Below are 27,756 nucleotides of genomic sequence, written 5' to 3'. Positions count from 1 at the left end.
AAACCAAAACTCTAAAAATGAATACAATTAATTTGCAAACCTGTAAATGTTCAATGAAAGATCAAATAACATTACAAAATATCAAATGAAATACAACAGAATCGCCCTTGCATAACTCGCACTCAATTGCTCAAGTGTTTACCGAAAATTAATAAATCAAATTTTACACTTGAAAAGGTTATAACTTACGACTCCTACTTGAACTGTGTAGCTCCGATTGAGGCAAGGCTGAAAAACCTTTGAAAAAAGGAGAAGGTAACGTGAATGGAGGAAGAACAGGAAATGGAATCTGTGGAAAACTGTTCTGTTCCTGTTCCAGAGACCTTGAAAGTGGAAGGGCAACAGCAACCTGTCGTTTGTTAAATTCCTCGAGGATAAAAGAAAAAGCACCAAAAGTGACACAACCCTGCAGAAGGGTTTGTGGTGTCCCTGCACGATAACAAAACCAATTTCATGATAATTTATACATTGCAGCCCATATAGACTATTAGAGAAATAAATTATCCGATGCTGATTTACTACAACCAACAGGTTTTGAGGCTCACCTGGTACACTGAGAGCAAGACCTGTGACACAACCTGCAATACCTGCATTTATGGCTACATACCCAACCAATCTCTTAGTTTAGAAGACAAACCTGCACCATAGAAACTTTCAAGGGAGCAAGTGGCATGATTCATGAAAAAGAAAAATAGAGTGAAACAAAGAGAAATGATGCAAAGAAACCAATAATCAGTAGAAATAAATTTGGAGGGGGAGCACTTAAAACGATTTTATCAGAAGTCAATGCCTAGTACTGTGCTTTCACATAGTGATGTTAAATATTTCACATCAAAGAAAAACCAGAACACAATGGAGAAACGAGAGAATAAATGATGACCATACCATCATCTTTGCCACGTAATTTCTTCAGGAAGCACGAAACAAAACTGTGAACTCCAGATAGAATGGCAAAGCTCTACACTCACAAAAGCTCATTCAAAGTTTCATGAAAGAAATACGTATACATGAACAAATGAATGACAATGTGCAAATCTACGAAAGATCTACATTCTATTTGATGAAAATATATATGAAACCATTTATCAACTCAAATTCTTGATAGCAAATATGTAGAGACAGCTAGAGCAGTCAACAAGTGTAACCAGTTCATGATAACAGAAGTTCATATAAAGAAGAAGAATGCCTAGATTGATCAAACCTAAGATCTCACCTTTGCAGATGATCCTGCCTCTCCAAGCGATTCTTTGAAACCTTTCCTTTTGACAAGCCCTGAACCTGGATTAACGAAAGGTTGAAAATAAGATTATTTAATTGAGAGCCCATACAGTACATAGAGACAGATTTTCTGTATCAACCATAGAGTATTATCAAATCTCTCCTCAAAAGAATATTACCACAAGCAATATATTCAGTGCAAGTGATGTATAACAGCACAAATAATACATAAAACATACTAAATAATGCATTCACATTCAACAGTCTCATAGTATTGGCCCTAAAATATCATGGAATAAACTCCCAAAACAATGGGACAAGTGTAAGAGTGAGATCATACATCAAAAATGGACCGAAGGGTTTGGAAACCAGCTAAATGACTAGGTGCTGAAAACCAGGGGAATGACTAGGCCTTTAGGTGTATTCAATGTTAACATATGTAAAACCTTATGAACCCCATTTTTTTATCCAACATTAGCATCCTCATCCAACATTACCCGACTCCTTGATCCATTTCAGTCCATCTCTACATTTTCAGTCAGGGATCTTTTATCTCTCCCAAATCTTTCTTAGACATTGATTTCACAGGACTATCATGCTTGATTAATTTCTCTACTAAAACAAAAATTGCAGTTTCCAGGCCTTTATTTGGAGGAATTGTCTATTTAAAGGCTAATCATTCATTGTACATTCAATAATGGGCACAAGTTAGTCACATACAACTCAGTCAACAAAGCAGCCCAGATCCTTCTTGGTGTGTACATGTATAAAACAGCTCTAATAGGGATGGGCAAACGACTTGTTCATCAAGTCTCTCTAGGTAAAAACAGCATGGATAATGTGCAGCATATATGGATTATGACAAAGTTATATTAAGAACTGATGCATTTCACAAGCATTTATAAATAAGAAATTTTTATTTTTATTTTTTGGTATACACGTGTGATGACCTCCAAAGATTATATTAATAACATCTTCCTTATTTATGTGGATAGTAATTACAAGGCACAAGAATCCATTAGTACACAAGCACCTCTATACATTTGTAAATGAAAGCAGACACAACAAATGTAATCCACTGCGAGAAAGTGAAAAAGATTAAAAAAAGGTGGACTACATTTCCTGTTATTGCCCCATTCTAACAAATAATTAGAAGTGCTTGTATGATAAGTGTGTCCCCTTGCCTTGTAATTACTACTAACCATAGAAGCAATAGTCTGCAAAAATCGCGATTATACCTAATTAATCCTAAATCCTGGAGCCAGCCGACTTATTCCTTGAAAAAAACATTGACCAATTGTCAATGATTTTTTGCATTTAAATAACATTAAAATCATGTTAAAAATCAAAAAAAAAAATGGCAAAAAAACAGAAAAAAATCATTGTAACAACTCGCAAATCCCTAGAAAAACTTGTGAAATTACTGAATTGCTCAGAAATAGGGTTGATCCAAGACAGAATCAAAATCAATGTGGAATCAACGTTGAAAATGTTTGTTATTTTGTCCCTTAGTTTTCTTTCCGACCTCTAAAAATCCCTAAATAAAGGAGTGGGAGGAGCAATGGTGGTCATCAACAGAATCTGAAAGGGCCTCAATCATCGAGGGGGGCATATGATAGTATCAAAGCAGCTGGCAAATCTGCTCTACATTGCGGCTTTGCTATGACTCAAGCTCTCTAGATACCCTACCCCATGGATTCTGATGCAAACAAGTATATAATTAATATTGTACACTAGCTTTAAAATTTATACTATTATGCACTATTATAGATGGCATTTTGACAGGGAAGGACGAACCCCTATATTATAGAGTATGAATATATATTAATAGTTATATAGTAAAATATAAATTAAAAATAATATAAAATTTATAATGTACATATTTAATTTCTTATATAATATATAATATGTATATTTTTTTGCAGGAAATTTGGGTTTTTAGCTTGGTTTGATCCCAGGGAGACCACTTACAGAGGATCTCTTCCCACGAGGCCATTTCCAGAAGGTCATCATTCCCCACACTTTACTTGTTCAAACCCACGAGCTCAACAGCCCAGCAAAGGCAGAAGGCCTACCAACTCAATGGGCCCAGCAGGGGTTTGAACCTTGGTGGCTGCCTCACCAACGGAGTGTTTCTATCACAACACTCAACATCTGAAGACACATATAATATATATAGATATAGATAAATGATTTTTAATTTATAATTAATAAAGTTAATTTTTGCTCAAAGAAAGGCATACAATTCATCATGTGAGCAATATATCCAAAGTGCTCCACGAAATAAATCTGAACGACAACAAACAAGCTTACATGTAATAAAACAGCCTCCAGCACAATCATTAAATTTTGTCTACCTAAAATAATAGTTGCAAGCTAGGTATTGCCAAAACCAGTGTCTTGCTAGTGTTTTACTTCAGCTAAACAAATGCCTTTTGTTGAATTCTACCCCATATAAAAGGCTTACCAATTGCCATCAGGAATATAAAGCATTGCAACTGTGGAATATGATTTGATAAGCTTTCTCAAATATTGAACTACCCCTAGAAAACTCCTTGCCTCAATCACCAAAATGGCTTCCACTTTTACTAAATTCCTAACAATAGCTGGATCGCTGTCTGATAAATTTTGATCTCAACTACTTCATAGACTTAAACAGCTATTTGGTGTATTTAGTGACTGCCCTTTTAAAAAGTTAACTAAATATTTGCTTATGTAATCAGCAATATGAATATAAACAACAAAAATCTATTTTCTACAATTCATTAGTTAAACTCTATTTTATTTACTCTCTATATCTCTAAGCTATGGAAATGCCCTTAAATTTAAAAAAAAAGGTAGTTTGTGTCTTTTTTTTACAATTTTTTAAAATCCAATTTTTTACCCATTTTTTCAAAAAATCTTATACTTTTGGTTTGCCAATTTTTTCCTCGAACAATTTTTGCTGCTATGATATGAAACATTGCAATTGTGGAATACGATTTGATAAGCTTTCTAAAATATTGAATTAACCCTACAAAACTCCTTGCCTCAATCACAATGGAATTCTTGGATCACTTCAAAATGGCTTCCACTTTCACTAAATTCCTTATAGTAGTTTTGATCTCGGTTACTTCATAGACTTGGCTAATATTTGATCTCAGACAGAGACAACTATTTGGTGCATAGATGCATTGCTCGTAGAAAACTTGGCGAGTTTTTAAATTCTCATGAATTTTTCTTTGCGGCAAAAAAATTACACCATTCACTCGCCGGCCGCCCAGGGCTATAAGCAGAAAATGTAAAAAAAGAGCCCATTTCCTCATTTTGTGTTTTTCTATTTTGCTGTTAAGGGGAAAACGCCCTCCCAAGCATTTTGCAAACTGATTTCCATCAATTGTTGTCAATTATAAGTGGATTTAAAGCAGATTTGAGGTGGTTTTTGAAGCAAAATCAGATTCCCAAGTAGGTTTTCTGATTTTTTTTCCCTATGTTTTTTTAAAACATTTTATTTATTTTTGGTTGCATCTAGATGAATAGAAAATCATTCCTAAGTAATCAAAAATGATTTAGAGTCATTGGAACAAGATTTAACACCATTTTTGACAATTTTTGTTGATTTTTTCACTGTTTTTTTAAGAATCTCTAGTTTTTCAAAAAAAATCAAACCCTAACAGTTTTTTTATTTTTTTTTTAACTTTCAATGATGTCTAATATTATTTAAACTAATTTAGATAGTTTGTTAAATGTTTTAACTAAAATATTTGTTAATTTTAATGATCAGATTAGGAGAAGGCAGATAGAAGATAATTCAAACAAATTTGCAGAGCATATACCCTGGGAAAACCCTCCAACATGAGGGAGAAAAACCCAGAGATAAACTTTCTTATATATATTGAAGTAATTGAATACAATATGACCAACACACAGCCAGTAATAGGACCACTAATATGGCCGATCTGCAACAATAGAAATAGTGCCAATTTATACTATGTATCGACTGCCTTGATGATGGTATAGAACTCCCTAAGTCTGAATCAGATTTGTGTCTATTCAATGTGCTGAAGATGTATGTTCGATCTGCTATAGATATTTGATCTGCTGAAGATATTCGATCTGCTTGTGGTGTGTAATTCGAATGCTAAGGAGAAGTCAATCTATCTTCCTTTATACACGTATAAGGTGACTCTCTATGAAGAGTCGGCTCCCTTAGTTTGAATCAAAACAAAGCAATGTATCCTTTCATTAAGGGTGGCGGACTTTCCCAAAAGTCGGCCCCCTTAATAAATGTATTTATTATATTTATTTTGCACATAGTTAAGAAATCGCACATCTTAGGTGATTATCGGGCAACATGAAATATTGTTTATATTTAATAAATTGATTCACATAAATGTCTAAGGCCGATAGGCCACTTAGAGATTTATGTCAGCTATGTCAACCTGAAGGAATCCGACCATAGCTACCTAACATTAATACTCCCTCTTAGCTAGGGAGGAATCCTTCTCGATGTCTGAGTCATGTAGTGATATCCACCATGGCTACTCCCAGAGTGTGGGTCCATCATGGCTACTCCCATGAATGGAAATGCAAATGAACACAAGTGTTCATCACGGAATCACTCAACGTGATGTCGTCATCTCATCATGATGTTCACCATGGCTACTCCCAAAGGGTGAATAAACACAAGTGCTAAGTCATGGAGTCTCTCAACATGACATCCACCATGGCTACTCCCAGAGGATGGAACAAGGGCTTTCACCTCAAACTTCTCTCTCACAGAGAAGAATGCATCAAAAAGGGCTTGCACCTCAAACTTCTCTCAATGCATTATAGTACATCTCAAGAAATCACTGATGCTAAGACTCCCTTCCCTCTCAACAAGTGCTTCATTCTCCACAACTCCAAGCTTGTCTCGAAAATGCACAAACTTCACTTTGGCAAGTGGTTTGGTGAGAATGTCAGTCATTTGTTCATAAGTGCTAATGTACCTTAACTGAATAGCATTTCTTTGCACCATATCTCTAATATGGCGATATTGGATCTCTACATGCTTTGTTTTGTCATGAAACACAAGATTGACAGAAAATTTCACACAGCTTTGGTTATCACAATGAATGATTGTAGGCTCCAATGATTGTCCAAACAAACCTGCAAGGAGCTTCTAAAGCCACACTGCTTTGCGAGCTGCCACACATGCTACAATGTATTCTGCCTTTGCGGTGCTCAGTGCCACTGAAGACTGCTTCCTGCTACACCAAGAAATCATAACAGATCCCAAACTGAAGCAACAACCAAAAGTGCTCTTTCGTTCAATAACACTCCCTACCCAATCAAAATCAAAATAGCCTTGCAGATTCAGGTCCACACTGGAAGAGTATCTCAAGCCATATCCAACTGTGCCACACAAGTATCTCAAGATATGCTTGGCTACAACTAGATGTATCTGTCTTGGTTCACACATGAACTAACTAAGTGCACTCACTGCATAGAAAATATTTGGTCTAGTGTTAACTAGATACATCAAGGATCCAATTAGCTGTCTGTACATAGTAGGATCCACAAGATATGAACTAGATACAAATTCACTCAACTTCTTCAAGTTAGTTTCCATCGATGTAGACATAGACTTGCAATCTAGAATCCCAAATCTCTTCAAGATGTCAATGGTGTATTTTCCTTGACTCAAGATGATCTCATTTGGCCTCTAACATACTTCCAAACCTAGAAAGAAATGAATTGAGTCCTAGGTCCTTCATCTCAAATTCTTAAGTCAACTCCTCCTTGCATCTAAAGATGAGATGTTCTTCCCCAGTAAGAAATAAGTCATCAACATATAGAACCAAGATTAAGGCTTCACCATTGATTACCTTGAAGTAAAGATTTGGATCAGCATCATTCTTGCAGAAACCCAAACTCACCAAGTATTTGTAAATCCTTTCACACCATGCACGGGAGCCTGCTTAAGACCATATAATGCTTTCTTCAATTTGCATACATGAGACTCTTTCCCATGAATTACGAAACCTTCAGGTTGCTCAATGTAGACCTCTTCTTCAATTACACCATTGAGAAAAGTTGTCTTCACATCCATCTGATGTAGCTTCCATCCCTTAGCTGATGCAATGGCAATGATGGTCCTGATGGAAGTATAGCGAGCAACTGGAGCGAATGTTTCTTCATAGTCTATTCCTTCTTTCTGAGAGAAACCAAGTGCCACAAATCTAGCCTTGTATTTATCAATGCTTCCATCAGCTGCATGCTTAATCTTGTATAGCCACTTGGAAGATACAACTGACTTTCCTTCAAGTCTAGGTACAATATCCCAAACATCATTCTTAATAATGGATTGATATTTTTCATCCATAGCATCTTTCCATACTTGCTGATTTGGGGCTTCCTCAACACTGGAAGGTTCAGTCTTAATAAGATTACACATCAATGCAACATAGCTAGAGAATCTTTGTGGTCTTCTACTTTCTCTGAATGTGCCTCTAGGCGCTGTGAACTTCTTTGCCTCCTGCATAGTGTTTCTTGCCCACAAAGGTCTTTTTCGATTCACGATAACATCTCTAGGCCCATCAGTAGGATCCAAAGGCTCAATTGGATCATTATTCACTTCAGGTTCTGTAGACTCCCTCTGAATCTCAGAAGTATGATCAATGTCCATGTCTTGAGAAGTCTCTTGAATTTCATCATCGATTTACATGCATGAACCTTTAGATTTTCTAAATGCAACATCTTCCTCAAATGTAACATCTCTGCTCACTTCTATCTGTTTCTGACCGGGAATGTAAATCTGGTAGGCTTTAGAGGTTTCACTGTAGCCCACAAATATTCCTCTCTTGCCAGAAGGTTCCAACTTGGTTCTTTTGTCTTTGGGTACATGGACATATACTGGACAACCAAAGATCCTCAAGTGACTGATGTCAGGCTTAATCCCTGAAAAGGCTTCTTCTAGAGTAAATATTCTGCAATATCCGATGAGGACATCTATTCTGAACATACATTGTTGTTCTAGAGGCCTCTGCCCAAAGAAAGGTTTGAAGGTCTTGATCATGGATTATGGCTTTTGCAGCTTCAACAATGGATCTGTTCTTTCTTTTTGCAACCCCATTTTGTTGTGGGTTGTAAGGGACACAAAACTCCCTCTTGATCCCGGCCTCAATATAGAAATCACGAAAGCTACCAAAGGTGTATTCACCTCCATTATTAGACCTTAAAACTTTAATTCTCTTTCTAGATAAGTTTTCTACTTGGGCCTTAAACTCTTTAAATCTACATAGGACTTCATCACACTCTTTAGACCTTAAAAAATAAACCCAACTCTTCCTAGAGTAGTCATCTATGAAAGTTACATAATACAAAAATCCACTTAGGAATGCCATTGACATTGGACCACATAAATCAAAATGTACAAGATCTAAAAAAAAATTGACCTACTTTCACTGCTATGAAATGGACTCTTAGTATTTTTACCCATAGCACAACCTTTAGAAGTACCATCGTGTACATGACTAAGTCTTCTATGCCATAGTTCGTTGGAATTGGAAGAGTCATGTAGAAGAGCTTGAACTGGATGAGTGGAAAGCTTGTACAAACTCTCATGACGATTCCTAATCACACATGCAGTCTTGATGTTAGAGTTCTTTGGCCATGCAAGAACTTTCCCTTCTGAAAATGCTACTTGATAACCTTTGTCCTCCAAGGCTGAAATAGACACAAGATTCCTCTTGATTCCTGGCATGAATAAGACATCACTTAGATGAAGAGAAGTTCCAGATTCTAGGTTGATTGATGTAGCACCAAATCCTTTTACTGAATAGCGTGCATCATCTCCAATGATCACTTGAAGATTAGACTCCCTTTCCACCAAATCTGAAAGATGTTCTCGATAGCCTGTGATGTGTCGAGAAGCTCCACTATCAATTAGCCAAGTGTCACTATTCGTGGGAACATTACTTGATAAGGCAGATATGGTGAGGAATCCATTAAAGTTGTCTTTTGCTTCCTTTTGAGTTGAGACTTCATTAATGTTTGTCTCTTGTTGCTTAGGCCTTGTCAAACAATCTCTTGAATAGTGACCAAACTTGTCACATCTAAAGCATTGAATGTGGGAGAGATAATTCTTCTTCTTCTTTGAATCAGGTGTAAGGTCTGATCTTTGATCTCTATTCCTCTTGAAATTGCCTTTTCTCCAATTTCTTCCTTTCTTCTTAGTAGATTGAGTGGTAAGGACATGAGAGTCTTCATTTTGAGAACCTTTGACAATTCCCCTTGCAGCCAATCTAGGAATTCTTGGATGCAATCAGCACGAAGACGATCAAACTTAGGCAATTTGGATCTCCCACTTATACTTTGAATAAATGGCTCCCAAGAATGAGGAAGGCCATTCAATGCCAACATGACAAGATCTTTATCTACCACTAGATCTCCAATAGCGCTTAGTTGATCCCTCAGTTCTGAGATCTTCATAAGAATGACATGACTGATTCTCCTTTCGCCATCTTGACTTGATGAAGTTGTTGCCTCAATGCAAGAGCCCTACTTGTGTTGTTGATCTCATTTAGACCTTCCAAGGTTTTGAACATGTCTTTTGCAGTTGTCATTTTGGAAATGAAAGGCACTAAGTGATCCTTGACGGAGTCAATCAAGATCTTCACTTTTATGGCATTCTTCTTGAATTGAAGTTTCTCCTCTTGATCTTCTGGCTCAGGTAAATCTTCTTTTTCCATAAACTGAAGAAGGTCATTTTCTTCAAGTGCAATAAGAACTCTAAACTTCCATGAAGTGAAGTTTGATGCGCCTTCAAGCCTATCCTCAATTTTAAGTCCATTCACCATTTTCGCTTGCTAAGAACTCCTCCTTAGAATAAGAATAAATCATTGCTTATCGAGAAATTTGATCACGATCTACTTCACAGTGGCTCTAATACCATGTTAATTTTAATGATCAGATTAGGAGAAGGCAGATAGAAGATAATTCAATCAAATTTGCACACGGCATACACCCTGGGAAAACCCTCCAACATGAGGGAGATAAACCCAGCTATAAAGTTTCTTATATATATTGAAGTAATTGAATACAATATGGCCAACACACAGCTAGTAATAGGACCACTAATATGGCCGATCTGCAACAATAGAAATAGTGTCGATTTATACTATGTATTGACTGCATTGATGAAGGTATAGAACTCGCCTAAGTCTGAATCAGATTTTTGTGTATTCAATGTGCTGAAGATGTTCAATCTGCTGTAGATATTCGATCTGCTTGCGGTGTGTAATTCGAATGCTAAGGAGAAGTCAATCTCTCTTCCTTTATACCCGTGCAAGGTGACTCTCTATGAAGAGTCGGCTCCCTTAGTTTGAATCCAAACAAAGCAATGTATCCTTTCATTAAGGGTGGCGGACTTTCCCAAAAGTCGGCCCCCTTAATAAATGTGTTTATTATATTTATTTTGCACATAGTTAAGAAATCACACATCTTAGGTGATTATCGGGCAACATGAAATATTGTTTATATTTAATAAATTGATTCACATAAATGTCTAAGGCCGATAGGCCACTTAGAGATTTATGTCAACTATGTCAGCCTGAAGGAATCCGACCATAGCTACCTAACATTAACAATATTAACTTTGTCTTTTCACTTTGTATGTGTAGGTTAACAGTTAACCATTAATTTATAATGGCAAATATAGGTGGTTGAGGTTAAACTTCAGCTTTAGCTTCAGGGTCTAACTGGCCAGTAGATGGATGCCCATCTAGATATGTAGGCACCTATCCTAAAGGTGCTAGAGATAGGGCTTGGAAGTATGTCTTTGAAGGACCGGAACTTAGGTCGGAGATATGCATTAAATGTGAAAGAATATTTCATGGATGCATAAACCGCCTCAAATACCACCTTGCAAGCATCAAGAAGCATGATGCTAAGGTATGCCTGGGGCCATAGAAGAAATAAAACGAGACATTAATGCCATACTTGCAACTGGGGAAGAGAAAAAGTTGCAAAGGGAGAGAGCAAAACTAGCCATGAGAGCAGCCATAGCTGAGTCTCAAGGTGCTTCAATTGACCTTGAAAAGGAAGAAAAAGCACTCCAGGGCATAGTGGGCTCTCGTCGTGGCCCATGTATCCGTAAACCTAGCACCACCTCGGCTACCACTTCTGCTTCTTCTAGTAGAGCACCTGCTGCATCACCATTAGTGGCACAATCTATAAGTAATTATTTTGTGCCCGGGAACACACCTAGAGCACAACCATCATTAGAGGCAACTGAATGGAATAGGGAGGTGCATGAGAAAACAAACATTGCATGAGAAAACAGACATTTCATGTGCCAATTTTTGGTACTTAAACAACATCCCATTCAATGTGGCCGACAATCCTTATTGGCTTAATTTGGTTACTACATTGACATTTTTATGAAAAGGATACAACACCCCTTCTTGCAGTGACTTGGGTGGGAGGTTAGTAAATAGTCCACTTGATTTCATTTTTAAATGTTTTTCATGTTTATTAAATCAAAATTGTGTACTAAGACCTAATTTCACATTGTTCTTGTAGGCTGCTCACAAATGTAGTTGATACGGCAAAAGAAGTGGTGGAGGACCAAAGAAAAAAATGGAGAAAATATAGCTGCACTATTTTTTTCGATAGGTGGACAGATGGCGAAAACTGCACCATAATTAATTTTTTGGTTGTTTGCAAGAACAATGTGGTGTTCTTGAAATCGGTAGATGCCTCCAACAAGGTGAAAAATGCTGAAACTTTGGCTCTAATGTTGGAGCAAATTGTCATGGAGGTGGCAGTTGAGAATATGGTGCAAATAATCACGGATAATGCAGCAGCATATGTGGCAGCAGATAAAATCCTCCAAGATAGGTACCCCACTCCTTTTTGGACACCTTGTGCAGCACATGTCCTTGACCTTCTTCTGGAGGACATAGGAAAACTTGATTGGGTGACTCCAGTTGTGGAAGATGCAAGGAGGATCACAAAATATATTTACAATCAACCTTGGGTTCTTCACTTGATGAGAGAACACACCCAAGGGAGAGATTTGATAAGAGCAGGGGTCACAAGGTTTGCAACGATTTTCTTGACATTGCAAAGCATTCTTGGTGCATTAACTTCTTTGAAACAAATATTTGTGAGTCAAACATGGCTAGAATCACCTTATTCAAAGAAGCCTAAAGGAGAGGGTGTTGCATGCACAGTCTTCGACCACCTATTTGCACAAAAGGCTGCAGAGATTGTTAAGGTAACTTCAAAACTTGAATATTTAATTATTCTTGATTCAAGTCTCTCATTATTAATTTGTAACTTCAATAATTATCTTTTTGTAATTTGTAATTTGTAATTTTCAATTGTAGGTGTCGAAGCCCTTGGTTAAAGTTCTTCGCTTGGTAGATGGGGATCAAACCCCAATGGGGTATGTTTATGAGGCCATGGATAAGGCCAAGGAGTCTATCAAAAATTACTACAAGGGGGATAGACTCAAATTTGATCCCATCTGGGAAATTATTGATGAAAGGTGGAACAATCAGCTCCACCAACCCATTCATGCAGCACGGTACTAGCTCAACCCTCGTCTTAAGTTAGAGGATTCTTACTCAGATCCTAATGGAGAGGTCATGGAGGGCCTCACTACATGCATTCAAAGGATGGTACCTGAGGTTGAGGCGAGAGACCTCGTTGTGGCCGAACTCCAAAATTATGAGGAGAGGAAGAACCATTCAAACCCCAGGTATAACATTTGCCATTTGGATTTTGGGGTCTAAAGTAATTGATAAATTGATAAAATATGTTTTCAATTTTCACTTTGCTTTCTAGCTTTTCAATATTTTATTTTGTAGAAGCTTGGTGGCAAAGTTGGGACAAAAATACCCCAAATCTCAAAAAATTTGCGCGCGGAATCTAATGTCAGCCTTGTAGTTCATCTAGTTGTAAGCGCAATTGGAGCTTGTTTGAGGACATCCACACAAAGAAGAGGAGCAAGTAAGCTCAAAAACTACTCAATGACCTTGTCTTTGTGCAATATAATCTTCGGTTGCGCATAAAGAAAGTAGAAGAAGCACCAACTGGTCAAATTGATTTGGATGATATGGATCCTTATAGTGATTGGACATCGCAAGAGCAGCCTCCATTGTTTAATGAGGATGACATCTATGATTTGGAGAGGCAAGCTATGGAGGAGGAGGGGGGTGGATTTGGTTTCACACTGGGTGACATTGAGGAGAATGAGGAGGATGAGGAGTCATTGCTAGGAGCAGCACGAGGCAGAGCTACATCCAAGATGGAGGTCAAGCCACAGCCTGAGTCAGTCATACCGAGCAAAGAGGGATAGCCACAATAGACTTCTAGGACTAGACCCTCTAGTTATACCTCTCCCCTAGTTTTTACTAGAGCTGGGAAGAGGAAGATGTAATTGTATTGATGTATTTACTTTCAGTTTTACAAAAACTATTTACTATTTTGCTTCCAACCATCAACATTCCTCGTGAGGATGCGATTTTGTACCCACTTTGCATTTAAACCAATTAAATATATCTAGACTTAACTTGTTTCTTTTGAGTTCTCATTTACTGACTCATTGGATGCATCTCCTCATTTAATTTTGCAAAAAAAATGCATTTCTAATTAAATTTAAGCAATTTTTTAAGTTCCCGAGTTTTTTGCCGAGTTTTTCCTGAGCTTTTTTTTCAAGCCTTGGCGAGTTTTTGGTTTTGGCAAGTAGTTCAACTATGATTTGGCGTATTTGGTGACTGCCCTCTTAAAAAGTTAACTGAATATTTGCCTATGTAATCAGCAATATGAATATAAACATCAAAAAAATATTTTCTACTATTCATGGGTTAAACTCTTTTATTTGCTCTCTATATCTCTACGCTATGGAAATGCCCTTAAGTTTGTTTTTTAAAATACTTTGTGTCTCTTTTTCTACAATTTTTTATTTATTTTTTTTAAATCCGATTTTTACCTATTTTTTCTCGATTTTTTCAAAAAATCTTATACTTTTGGTTGCCAATTTTTTCCTCAAACGATTTTTGATGCTATGATACTAACATATATTGAGAAAAAATGTACTTAATGCAAATGACTGCTCATGTAGCTTATCTTAAGATGACTTAAACACATAAGTCCCACAAAAGTAAAGCCCTAACAATACCGTTACACATAAGATAGCTTATCTTAGGATGACTTAAACACATAATTTAGGTCCCAAAATTTAAAGCTCTAAAGCTATTATAAGATTAAAGAAAAAACTATCACACAATCTAATCCAAAAGCAGTTTGACCAAACAATACCCTTCCACTCATTTTTCCTATCTGGAATATTTCCACACCATTAGCATGGGAAATATTTCCAGGTCCACTAAGTAGCATGGGCAAGAGAAGCAACATGACTAATTGACCATACGGCAAAAGAGGTGAAAACTCCCCCAAGGTGCTACTTAGGTTTTTGCTATCTTCTCAATGTTCTTGAACCCAATATACTCATGGAAAAGAAAGTAGGTTTGGAAAAATTTAATATGACATGACAGCCAAAAGCATTGATGTAGTGTCGTAAATTGTATGCCTTGTCAATTTCATACTCTATTTGGTACCTATTTTAGTGTAGTTTCCCCTAGATCATTTTGAGCCCATTTATGCTCTATGCTACCCTATAATTTTATTATTAACCTTGCAACTTAATCATTGTCAAACACAAAATATGAGACTATGTCCTATGTTTTGGACCCCGACACATTATCTCCTCTTTTGTTGGCTCCCTTTTAAGTGGACCAAGGCACCCAGCACCCTAGTGTTGGCCCAGTTTGCCGTTGCGTCAAAAGACCGATCTATCAACGCCCGATACAAACTGTAGAGATATGGGTCGCATGGGAGGCGATTAGTCACTTGCCACGAATCCCGAGGGGAGTGCTGACCATTTTGCCAACAATCTCCCCCTCAACGTTACTCGAGAGGATTCGAACCCGTGACCCAACGCTCTGTACCGTTTGTTGGCCCAATTTGTCATTGCGTCAAAAGACCGATCTATCAACACCCGATACAAACTATAGAGATAATGGATCGCACGGGAGGCGGTTAGTCCATTGTATCCCAAGGGGAGCACTGACCATTTTGCCAACACCTAGTCCCTCCAAAAGGGGCCCAAATTTGAACAAAGTGTTGACCTCTGTCATTTGTGACCCGGTCTTGATCTTTGCATTTGATTGTTAATTGTTGGCCTACATTCGAAAATAACCTTGTCATCCCTATATAAAAAAGCATCTTCTATCACTCATAAGCCTAAAGCACTAATAGATTCTCAAGCAAGCGATAGAGTTATAAGCATATCGAGCAGCTGAAAAGGAGGGGAAAAGGGATTCACTAGTCTAAACATGCAAACTAGGAATCATCCCCAATCCCATCATTCATCGGAGAACAACCAATTAGGCCCACATTCAATCCCTTAGGAGAGTTCGTCATTGTGATTGATTGTTCTCTTTTTGAATTGATATGATTGGAAATGAAATCATGCATAAATTAGGTAAAATGATAGGAAGTTGACAATATTTAGCATAAATAAAAAAGTTATAGAATTGAAATTTAACACAAAAGGGCAAATCTGGAAATAAGACACAAAAAGGAACCTATTACTGAAATTTGGGCCTGAAAGTGGTAGACCAATGTGCTAGGCACCCTAGTCCTGACAAGTATCCTGCAACCTGAAACTTTAGATCCCGGATAAGGATGCTTTTCAGATCACACTCTCCAAGATTTAGTAGAAAACTATTGGACATGTGAGCGAATTGACATAGTCCAAGGGTTTTTGCCCGTTCAAAATCTAAAACAATAGGTCTTAGTCTTCTCTCTGCAACTTTTAGCAATCAATCTATTACCTGCACACAAAAAGGGGGGAAAAGTGTTGGATTGTATAAGGACTTGCCTAAGTCAAACCCAAGGTAGGAAATTAACCTCCACTAAGAATGATGATTAGAAAAGAGAGCTTACCCTAGGTAGGGCAGAGGCTATAAACCTTAAGGAAATGCAGAATTGACAAATCATACCTTTGCTATGAATCTTCTTGCCTTGAAGCCTCATGAAAGGTTGATGTTGCTAGGAGTTAACGCATGACTTCATTCATGGAGGAACACATAAACTTGATCGTGGATGTTAACTTGAATGCTTGACCTCAGGTCTATCCTTCACTATCTTGAAGATGCTTGATTGAAAGGGCTCAATTGGAATTTCCTTGATGTGAAGAGATGTTCAAATGAGGGGGTGGGAGTTGTATTTATACAACTTCACAAGTTTCGTGATTAAATTTCAAGTAAGGCCAAGATTGAGGAGCACTTTCTTGTTCTCCATTTTCCCAACCATTGGAGGTCCAAATTTGGGCCCATTTTGACTACCATGGCACTAGGTGTCATAGTCCAGGTGGACTAGGGCACTGAGCGCCATAGTCCTGGCATTTTGGGTCAAACTTGAGGTCAATGAGCTTGAGATTGTGCTAGGCATCCAGATGTGACCATAGGATGAGCACAATTAGTTAGAAATCAAGAGCATGAAGGAAAAACCACCAAAGTGATCCCAAAAATGAGTGTGAATTGTATGAGGACACAATTTACGACACTAATTTTATGAGGGCACAATTTTCAATTTGAATCCAATTTTCATGATGACATGTCCACTACTCAATGTAAGACTACGATAGAAATTGTAAAATTGCATAAGGAATTGCAAGCATCATATGCATTTCCTCCTCAAATTTCAAAGAAAATCATTACAAGAGAGGAAATAAATTGCAAGAAATTTGAAAAATTTGTGCAAGACAACTTTACATTTTGCACTTTTGTGCATGCATAAGTGAACATCCCGCTTCAAAATGCATGAGTCAAGGTAAAGTTTCGCTTTGAAAACCCTTGCAAGAGTTGAAATTTGGCCAAGAATTCCATGATCACCTTCAATTCTCACTTGAAATTGCAAGATCAATTTGAATTTTGCCAAAGAGTTAATGCATATCCTCGCCATGCATAAGGTGTTTTGAATCCGTGCATACTTGAAATCCCTGAAAAAAATTATGCATGACTACTTGAAATCCCTGAAATTTTTAGGGAATTTGGATGAAAAAAAAAATCCAAGGCAAAGGGCACAAATTTGTTGGAAAATCCACACCTAGGGCAGAGATTCGAAGGAGGAAATCCACGTGCAAGAGACAAATCCGCTTGGAAAATGAGTGCTCAACCTTGTATTTATATACCCTTTCAAATAGAGGGCAAATTAGAAATGAAGAGAGCTGACTTGGATAGTGAAAACCCTCAAAACGTGTAAAAAGCAATGAAAAATCAAACGACAAAGTAAAGGATGGCCGACTTGGCATAAAAGTAGTTTGAGGTCTTGAAAACGAGGAAAATACATAATTAGGCCGACCTCTTTATCAATAGAAGTGGTTATGTGAGCCCCTATAAATACAAGGAGAAAAGCAATCATTTTCACATTAATCAAAGTCAATTCCAAGCGAACTTGAAGGCTGAGCGAATTCAAGGAAGAGGATAATCAGATTTCAAGCAAAACATTGAGGAAAGATCAGAGAGGGTTAGTTTCACATCAATTCACAATCCAAGCAAATTTCATAGCAGAGCAGAAGTACATCACAACAGCAGGTGCGAATTCAGTACAATAAAATCAAGTTTCAAAGCCTAGCATTGAAGAAGCTGATTTGAAGGGAAGACAATTTGTGCAATCTGGAAAATCTTAGCCGACTCCTATCAAAAGAAAAGGAATTGTTGCATGAGCCCTTATAAAACAGAAATCAAGAAGATCAAAGGAACCACACTTCATTCAATTCAAATCGGAACATTCAAAAGCAGCAGACAATGATTTATGCAAGGATATCAATCTCAAAGTTGAGTGTTAAGAATAATAAGGCGAATTTTGTCAAAGAAACAAATTAGAGGTAGAAAGGAGGCGAGTTGTGAAGGAAAAACTAGTTAATCACATGCAGATTTGAATAATTTCCTCGTCACTTTGAACATTTCCAGATTTGAAAGCATCATTTCCATAAGGATTCCAAGTTTTGAAAATATCATTTCCAAGCTATTAGGAGGGTTTGTGAAACATTTTTTATGAATTGTTGATGTTATTTTAGAATTCAATTTGTTTCACAATTGTTTGAGCAAAAAATATCATGAATGTTAGCCTGGACGGGTAGCAGAGTTGGCTTGGACCGTGGGATTGTTCCCCATTGGTCTTGGGTTTGACTTTGAGGCCTAGAATCAACCGATGGACTTGGCTTACGGGCGGCTTGGTACATCTCCAGGGACTAGTCTCGCCTCAGCTTGCCCCATAATGGGACCTGTGTCGCTGGGCTGAGTCGCAGGGATACCCTGGACTAACAAAACAAAATTATCATGAATGTTCTTTCAAAGTTTTTTAATATGAATCAAGAACATAGGATTTGAACTCTCATTATCTTATCACAATCTTCTTGCATTGCACTTACATAGGGTTCCATCCACAATTATAATTCAAGGTATTTTCTCTCTTTTCAGGTAATGCATGGAGTGATTGCAAGGAAACGGATGGAGTAGAATGAAAAAGACAACAATGCGAGCAAAGACAAGATCCACATGTGCAAGAAGATAACAAGGAAGAGCATTACAAAATGGAGAATACAACTACAACAAGAAGATCAAGGTCAAAGATATCCAAGAGGAAGATGGTGAAGGATTTCAAAGATGAAGATGAAATGTGAAAGGAAAGATCAAAGATGGCATTTTGAAGTTTCAGAAGAGTTAATCAAAGTTAAAAACTCATCCGGTGGAGATATATGTTGAGTATCAAGAGATATTGCTGGAGATGCAGAGACTTCTTTATGATGATATAGAAGTGGAGTTGAAACAACGAGCGAGAAGGAGAAAGTTTACAAGATGTGCAAGCTGAGGTGGCACCTACTCATCTCAACCAATCAAATTATTCAAGGTCAACATGTCCAAATTAATTGGACATGACTCCTACAAAGAGGGGAATTGGCATGTGGAATGACATTAAATATAATGTTACAACTCATTTTTCATTGGTCCTTTCCCTAAAAGGACGCACATTCAAAGTTGTGCAATTTCCTCATTGGATGTCATTAAATGTAAGTGGTGGTTGTTATAACTAACTCCACTTAGGTTTTTATTGAATTATCTTGGCCGTTGATTTAGAATCAATTTGGGCCCTTCATTTTGTAACTCAAAGTCTATAAAAAAGCTTGGCCTTTTAATTTGTAAAGGTTAATAGTTAATGGAGGAAAAGAAGTTAGTAATAGTAGTAGGAGGAGGAGACCAGAGATTGTTGCCACAACTATGTTGGAATATACATATAATTTTCATTGAAAATATGGTGGATCTTTGTGTGTTGTTTCAACATTTTGCATGGTTTCTACTTCTCAAGTTTTAGTTAAAGTTCATTGATTTTAATAGTAAAATGCAAAGATATTCGATTAAATTCTGGTTCATACCATTTGTGGTTTGCTGATTGCAAATTGCAGTGTATGGTTAGTCTGAACTTATTATGATCTTAGTTCGATTGTGGATGTCCATTTGGATTGCACCAAAATTGGGTATTTGGATGGATGTTTATAATATGAAAATATTTCACTTCCTTTGGAGATCACATCAGTTTTGTGTGGTTGTTTCCTCGTGGCAAAGCAAAGCTTGATTTAAGGAATTTGTCTATCTAAGCACTATCCATTATCATCATTGACCTTAGGATTTAGCTTAGTTTCTTTAACCCTCATCCTTTTGATCTTTGTTTGAAGAGTTTGAGTTAATTTAGGAAGAAAGCATCACCTAAATTGCTATTTCAGATGTTTGTTCCAATTGATTTGTAGAAGAATACAGCGTAAGTCCCTTTGTGTAAACAGAAAAATCATATCATTTCACCTAGTCTATCCATTGCATCATTAAGACCTGACAGTAGGAAACTTGGGGTTACCTTAATTGATCACATTGTTTAGCATTTGAGGTTTCCTTATACAAGAAAGGATAAAATACTCTAGTATTTTATTCTGTGTTTGAGAGTGTCACAAAACACACATCAACACCTCCCATGACATTATTCGTATTCAAAAGCTTCCAATAAAGATAAGTGCATGTTGCGGCACCCAAACAAAAACATATCCTTATCATATAATGCAAGCCTATTGCAAAATCAAGGAAACAATCAAAATGAAAATATTGATATTCCAATCAAACAATGACTTCAAGCCAAATGTCCAACTAGATGGATTTTTAATTTGGCAATTTCAAGAAATCTTAAGACTTTGAAAAATTGGAATTCAATATGCTCGTGTTCATTCCAAAGAAGAGAGGTGAAGACCGAGAAGGCTACCAAGATAAATGTTTAACATAAGAAACACCAATGCAAGCTTTCCCTCACCACAAAAAGGGAAAAGATGAATATCGAATTCTTCTTTCTTCCCTAATATATAAGGTATCCAACTTAAGATTTGGAGCACATAAAACTACATTCACAACTTTTATATACATTACAGCAAAACTACTGCATAGCGTGAATATTCTATTTACTATTAAATTGCATTCACGTTGCAGTATATTTGTTTGTATTGTTATGGTAGAACTGGAACCTAAGGACAAGAAGATGTACAAAAAAAACTTTTTTAATAAGTAAAATGAGATTAGCCTTCCAATAACAATTAGAAATATAAGCAAAAATTAACTAATGTAACATCCAAAAATAAGGAACCACTCAAACATAGTCACAGAACATTTTGGAAAATCATTACAACATACAAAGACTCAGCTTGACCATTTGCAACAAAATAGTGCAAGAAGCATTTTTTCAAATCAAGATGCAAGCAAACTGTGAAAAATTCAAGACAACGGGACTTGAATCAACTAGAATTAACAAAATGTCAATGAAACTCAATATATTAGAAGTACATATACAATTCATGTTTTGAATAAAATTCATATTTTTACATCAATATTTTAGATCACGCTCTATATGATCCATCATTAGAATGAATTTAGGCAAAATATTTTGGAACAACTAGATTCATCTTATGATGGTTCCCAATCATACAATGTGGTTCAAAATGTTTAAAATATAAAATGCTCTGCAGTTTTCTTCAAAAAGCTTCAAGTATCCACTTAAATGGACTGTGAAAAACCTAATGCTGCTAAAAACCAATATTCCAACTTTTAACCCTGCCCCTACTATTCTACAGGGCCATGAATTATAGCTATAGTGCTGTATAGCCCTGCCACCAAGATAGATGTAGGCCAATATCTCCTAGGATGGATGGGAGTAAGTAGAGGGTGGGACTAGAAGGAGATAGTTGGGCGGCCCATGATTTGGATGGGGAAGAGAAAGTTTTTGAATGGTAAACTTTTTTCAATCAATGGCAGCTTGAATTGATCTAACTTTACTCTCATAAACTAACTTACTCTCCAATTACCAATGTCCAGATTGTAAGACTTTGGACTTCAATCTCAACATTTCAAAGATGCTAAATGTCCTAAGCATGATGTTTCCATGTCATTCACTTTAATAATAGAATACAATCATTGTATGGAAGTGACACCATGACCTCTTATTTATGACATCCAACCACCCAACTATGAAGCTAAACCTAGTTAATCAAGTGACTTAACTAGAAAAATAAAATCACAAACATACTGCCCCACAACTTGAACATGGATTTATAGCATAAGGAGATTAACTGGTGCACACACCAATACCCTTCAACATCATAAACATATATATCATAGTCTCACTTGTTACAGATGTAAGAATTTCCTAAATTAACATAAGCACTTACCAAATTGCTTTTGCATGTATTCTTCCTTTGACCTTACTAAGAAAACAATGATGGCATATTAAATTTGTCAAATCAATGTCAAATATTATAAATTCTAACATGTGACATTTTGTTGGGTTTTTGGTTAGTGCTGAAAAGTTTTTGTCAGTTTGAACTAAGTTTTGTTGAGCCATGCAAGTTGATTCAAATGATTCTTAAACATTGCCTTGCCAAGCCCAATTCATAAAACTGTGATCTAAAACTCTCCAAAGAGTTTGAGAATGTGAAGCTTTCTATTTATATGCATATCCATCTCTAGTGACAAGCTATCTTTATAAGAAAGATAGACATCCTTAATGTAATGTCCCCTTTAGGGAATTACTCTAGATTTTGCCCTAGGATCACAAATTCAATAAAAACAAAACACCTAATATAGTTAGAGATATAACCTTTACCCAAAGAATACAAAGCAAGATAGATCCTGGTTGTAACCCTGCAATCATGTTAGACAATCAATGAAAAATACAATACACAATATCAATCATTACTACTAGAGTTAGAGCACAAATATTAACAACCATCTTAATCATATAATATCTATAATTTATTCGTTGGGTTCAACCATAACAGCACGGATGGGGAACATGATAGGGCGCCTGAAGCAGCTCTCTACCCTAGGCCCAAGGGCGGATATACCATCCCTCTTGGCCTCATGTGGCCTTCGCCATCCATCCTTCATGAGGTGGTGTACCTAGAGAAGAAGCTTGTACCTGCTCTCCCTACTCATGCCACCTTATTCATCCGTCTATGATTGAGAACCCTTTTGAATCCATTCCGATCATCAACCATTGTTGAGGTTGGTGGGGAAGTCACAATAGGGTGTCCGGAGCATTCTCCCCCTTTAAGCCCAAGGGCGGGATACACCTTACCCCCCTTGGCCTCATGTGGCATGTAATGTCCCCTTTTCCAATGCCCTAGTTTGTGCCCTAAAATTACAATTCCAAACAAGAAATAGAATAGAGTTAGTGATATATTTTACCAATTTTGGAACAAGATAGATCCTAGTTGGAACGCTGCAATTATGTTAGGTAATCATTGAAGCACAATCCATTAAATAGATCTTTCCTACTAGAACATTAACTCAATCAAAAGCGTAAGTCTTTCCTACTAGGGTTAGGAACATTAACTCAATAAAATGATATAACTGATTTCATTAACGGAGCTCCTTGGAAAATCATATAAGGCACCTCGAGCCGATCCATCAACCCTAGGAGCACGGAATGGCACTCGCCATTTGACCTCCCAACCCCACTTGGGGTGTCTCTACCTGAATGGAACTTAGGTGCTACTTGCATCCCTCATATGAGTTCCAATAATACTTTCCCTAACGACCTATCCACATTATGGAGCCCCTTGGGAGATCACGCAAGGCGCCTCAAGCCTATCCATCAAGCCCAAGAGCACAGAATGACACCCACCATTCGGCCACCCAGACCCACTCGGGGTTGCTCTACTCGAATGGAACCTTGTGCTACTTGCATCCCTCATATGTACATTCTCCCCTCCATAATGGGATCGTTTGTTGCTTTAAGTAATAAAGAATATTACATATATACTCTATTATGCATAGACATCATCGTGGCAAGAATAGCAACATATAAATATATATCAATAGCAATATGTTATCTGCATAACATTCCCACTTCCTATCAAGTAGAAGACCGGATAACAAGTCAGCAAGAACCGAGTTCTATGCATTATGCATCATACCCAATCACTTATATAATGCACAGGGACTGTATGCTGAATATTATTCATTTATTCAAATTCCTACTTCATTGATCTCTCTTTGTTTAGATCTACATATACTTTTTCAACATGATTTGCTATAATAAATCTTGCTCAAGTTCTGCCCTAGATCTGCCTTAATTCTGTATGATGTTTTCTTCACACCACCTGTCATGTCCCTGTCAATAAATGAAACTACAACCAATTATATAGGGTCGCAGCCATAAAACCAAGGTGAGAAGAGCCAACCAAAAGATAATAAAATCAAAATAAAATATAATTCCTGGCCAACCTGGATTAATTCAAAAGGGCCAACCAAAAGATAATTAAATAGAAATAAAATGTAATTGCAAGCCGATGTGGATTAATTAAAATATGGGCCGACCTCTCTCCCTCTCATATTGGTGGCTGACTCCATAGATATCATCATATAGAAGACATGCTGGGAAGCAATTACCATATAAGGGGCAGCCATCAACATTAGTGAAAGGCAGAAATTAATATGATAACAAAAGCAGGATTAATTCTGTGAAGACATATTAGAAAAGGTAGTGATCATTAAATGAGAGGAAGTGATTATAATTTCAAAAGCAGTGATTAGCATAAAGTAGTAATTATGTTATATGCAGCAATTTCCTACAGCAAGAGATAATTAAAGTGAACTTAAGTTTTAAGCCAGCAATTAAGAGGAAGAGCTGTGACTCTTCAAAGGGGTAGAAATATTGAAGTGGCATGACTTCTCCCTTATATTGGAGGGTATAAAAGTTAGAAGTCTGATCTGAAATATGGGTGAAGAGGATTGGCAGAAAGGGAACAATAATAAAAAATCTGATCATCAAATCATCAAACTTGGTATTTCATAAGATATTAAACACTCAGACAGTTCGACTGAATATTAATGTTTGGTATGAATCTCCTATGCATAACATAGTAAATGATGTATGAATATATATGTATCTCTGCATAATAATGATTACAATGCATTTCTATTAAGACTGATTATATATTACATCTGATTAATGATTTTTTTGCAGTTTATTCATTATATGTAGAATGTCTGAATAATACTGGATCCTTCATATGTTCTGAATGTTCTCAGCCACGGTAGAAGAAATGAGGATTGCAAGAAGGGTACAGTGATGGGGCACTCTCCTAGGTACGCCACCTCAAGGTGGGGACCAGATAGTCCAATGAGGCCAAGGGGGTACAGAGGGTACTGCCTTTGGGCTTTAGGAGAGATGGGCTTCTGGGGCACCCTGTTGTAACCTCATCCCTCTATCATGGTTAATCACCACAAGAAGTCCAATCATAGGGAGAGGGAAATGGTTGGCAAGATGAGGGGGAACGGAAAGTGGACAGCTCACTGGGTAGACGACCTCATATGGGTGGCATGGGCCACATGAGGCCAAGAGGGATGGTATATCCGCTCTTGGGCCTAGGGTAGAGGATCCGAGACACCCCATTGAAGTCACTTTCTCCCATGCTCTCCTATGGTTAAGCCTTCCAAATATATTTAAAAGCTTTATGATTGAATTGATAATTCTGCCATGAATTTAATAATGCTTAATTATAATAATCTATTTATTAAAATTATAAATTCATGGCAGAATTATCACTGATCTTTAAATGCTTTATGATCTTTAATCACTGAGTTCATTGGTGGATGCTTCTGCTTAAGGATCTTTAATCACTGAGCTCATTGGTGGATGCTTATGAGATTTGATAGAATTTCTTAATTGCTGAGTTTATTATTTACTGCTTGTGTGATTGCTAGTGTTGACCCTTGATCGCTGCCTTCTAAGAATTTAAAATTTGTGATGTCTTATAAATAAGACAACTTTTCTGTTGATTAGGTGGGGGCATGACACTTAAATAAAGTTTAATAATGTTAAATTTCTATATTATGGTTGAATTATTTGTATCGTGAAAAGGCCAATTCAAATTTGTAGGCCACAAGAAAAGACCAATCATACATCATGATAATCTCATTGGAGCTACAAATAATCTTGCCATTGAGAACATATTGAAGGAGTTACAGAGAGTGATAAGCATTTCGGTTTACGTGAATGATTGTGCAAGTACTAAATAAGTTATAAATGATCTTTAGCATCTGGGGGGTTATAAATAGTCTTCTAATTAAGATTTTCTTTGAAAAACTATAATATCATATGCTGTTCAAACCCGCAGTTTTAAAATCTTGCTACTCTTTTCTAAAGATAATGTATCCAAAGTCAAAATCATCATTGAAATTTATTTTATGAGTGTGACAAATTACTTGGATGGATTAGTTCAATCTTTAACGGTTCAGGGTATGGCAACTTTTGTTTAATGTTTTTTAATCCTTTTAATCAAGAATAGTCCACCCAGGTATCAAGAAGGATTGTTCAACCTCTAATATATTATATTTTTTTTGTTTTGGAATTTCCATCCTTTCAAGAAAGAAAAGTACACTGAAGCATCATGGCCCCTCCTGCCCAAGACATCTCGTGCAACAGGTGGACCACTCTTGCAGATCACCCTGACTCCTAGGTGCTTTCTGTAGCCAATGTTTATACTAACCTAGGGGGCAAGATTTCGGCATTTCCAACCATGTTAATATTCCGAACCCTGACTCTGATAGACAGAATCTTCTTAAACATTTTTTTGCTTCACAAAACTTTTCCAGGCGGCAGACAATACTTCCAATGCTCAGGGAGCCACTAGGAAGATAGTCAAGCAAGCTCCATGGCGCACAAGTCCCGGTTAATGTGTTTACCATAATCTTTCTACTATACTTATTACTAACATCACCAGTGCTAGGTAATGCATCATGACTAACTCCTCTAGCTTTCAATTATTATCTATTGATGTTTGTAATCTGAAAAGCACTAAGTCTCTTGTTCTTTCCATGAAATTCTTATGCACAAATTAATCTTTTGCTTATCTGATGCCCAAAATCTCTAGAATACAAATTATTTATCACAGCGGGATGCTATGTCCAAATGATGGGATTTCTTCTATTTTAATACACAGCTATCTCATTAGACCCTCAAGTCGGACGCAATTAAAAAAGTGCATTTTAAAATTGCTCGTCCAACTAAAAAATTGCTTGCTAAATACTTCGTCAATGCTAAGCTCCAAATAACAAAAGAATCCAGATTTTTCATATAAGAGTTCTGGAATCAAAATAAATAAATCAAAATAAATACGCACTAAAATATTAACATTAAAATTTATATTTTCCTTGGACATATTTTTATTACAATTGAGCTAAACGATCGACCCACTCAATATTCTTGGAACAATTCATTCTTCAAAATTTTCGAAAAAAAAAAATGACAAGGTATTGAAATTGCGCAAGCACTGTATTCAACTCACTGCATGACATGCAAACAAAGCATGGAAAAACGAGACCATGTAAAAATTAGAAGGACTAGCTACAAAATCAAAAGTTTCAGAAGAAAAGAAAGTTATCAAATAAAAAATCCTTGAAAGTACAAAAACTGTGGCTTCACAGAACTGTCTAAGAGAAAGGAACGAAAAGAAGAGATGAGATTACAGACAGGCATTAATAGAAAGCAGAAGAAAACTGACCAAAGCCAAAAATGGAGCCCATAAAAGCGCCACCAGCCGCATCCACTGCAAGCTTCTGGAAACACACATTGTATCCTCCCACCTCTTCTCCTCCTCCTCCTTCTCCTTGCTGTGAGGGTTCTTCGGGGGTTTCGGTGGGTTTAGTCTCAGGGTTTGAAGCCACCATCGCCATTTTCGCCGCCAAGCTTTCACCGCCTAATGCATAGATGTTTAGGCAGATTTATTTTATTTTATCTGGCAAGACATGTTATCACTGCTCTTGTTTACAAGAGGTTGAAAGGGCGCAGAAGGCCCAAGAATGTGGTATTTGCCCTTGTGGATGTTAAAAACCTTAAATTTTATATGATCTTTTCTTCTTTTCTACCTATATCTTATATTATATTATTAATAGATTTATCAAA

General features: G+C 36.8%; 1 protein-coding gene across 1 annotated transcript; it reads right to left on the bottom strand.

Annotated features, from left to right (window-relative positions):
• Positions 1–27,756, bottom strand: LOC131074931 (mitochondrial import inner membrane translocase subunit TIM22-3). The gene is made up of 5 exons (XM_058011670.2): positions 27,356–27,756; positions 1,214–1,278; positions 886–958; positions 546–599; positions 1–429 (listed from the first exon to the last, which is right to left on the bottom strand). The coding sequence occupies exons 1-5, from the start codon at positions 27,525–27,527 to the stop codon at positions 179–181; spliced, it is 615 nt and encodes a 204-aa protein (XP_057867653.2). The 5' UTR covers positions 27,528–27,756; the 3' UTR covers positions 1–178.

This window comes from Cryptomeria japonica, chromosome 5, assembly GCF_030272615.1.
Source record: "Cryptomeria japonica chromosome 5, Sugi_1.0, whole genome shotgun sequence".
NCBI lineage: Eukaryota > Viridiplantae > Streptophyta > Pinopsida > Cupressales > Cupressaceae > Cryptomeria > Cryptomeria japonica.
The sequence above is the reverse complement of the archived record's forward strand: the minus strand, read 5'-3'. Positions and strand labels throughout refer to the sequence as shown.

Excerpts from the sequence above, each read along its gene's own strand:
- LOC131074931 (XM_058011670.2), bottom strand. The coding sequence starts at position 27,527 with ATGGCGATGGTGGCTTCAAACCCTGAGACTAAACCCACCGAAACCCCC. Across the intron at positions 959-1,213 it reads AGGCAGGATCATCTGCAAAG|AGCTTTGCCATTCTATCTGG; the intron begins GTGAGATCTTAG and ends TTGTGAGTGTAG. Across the intron at positions 600-885 it reads ATTACGTGGCAAAGATGATG|CCATAAATGCAGGTATTGCA; the intron begins GTATGGTCATCA and ends TTGGGTATGTAG.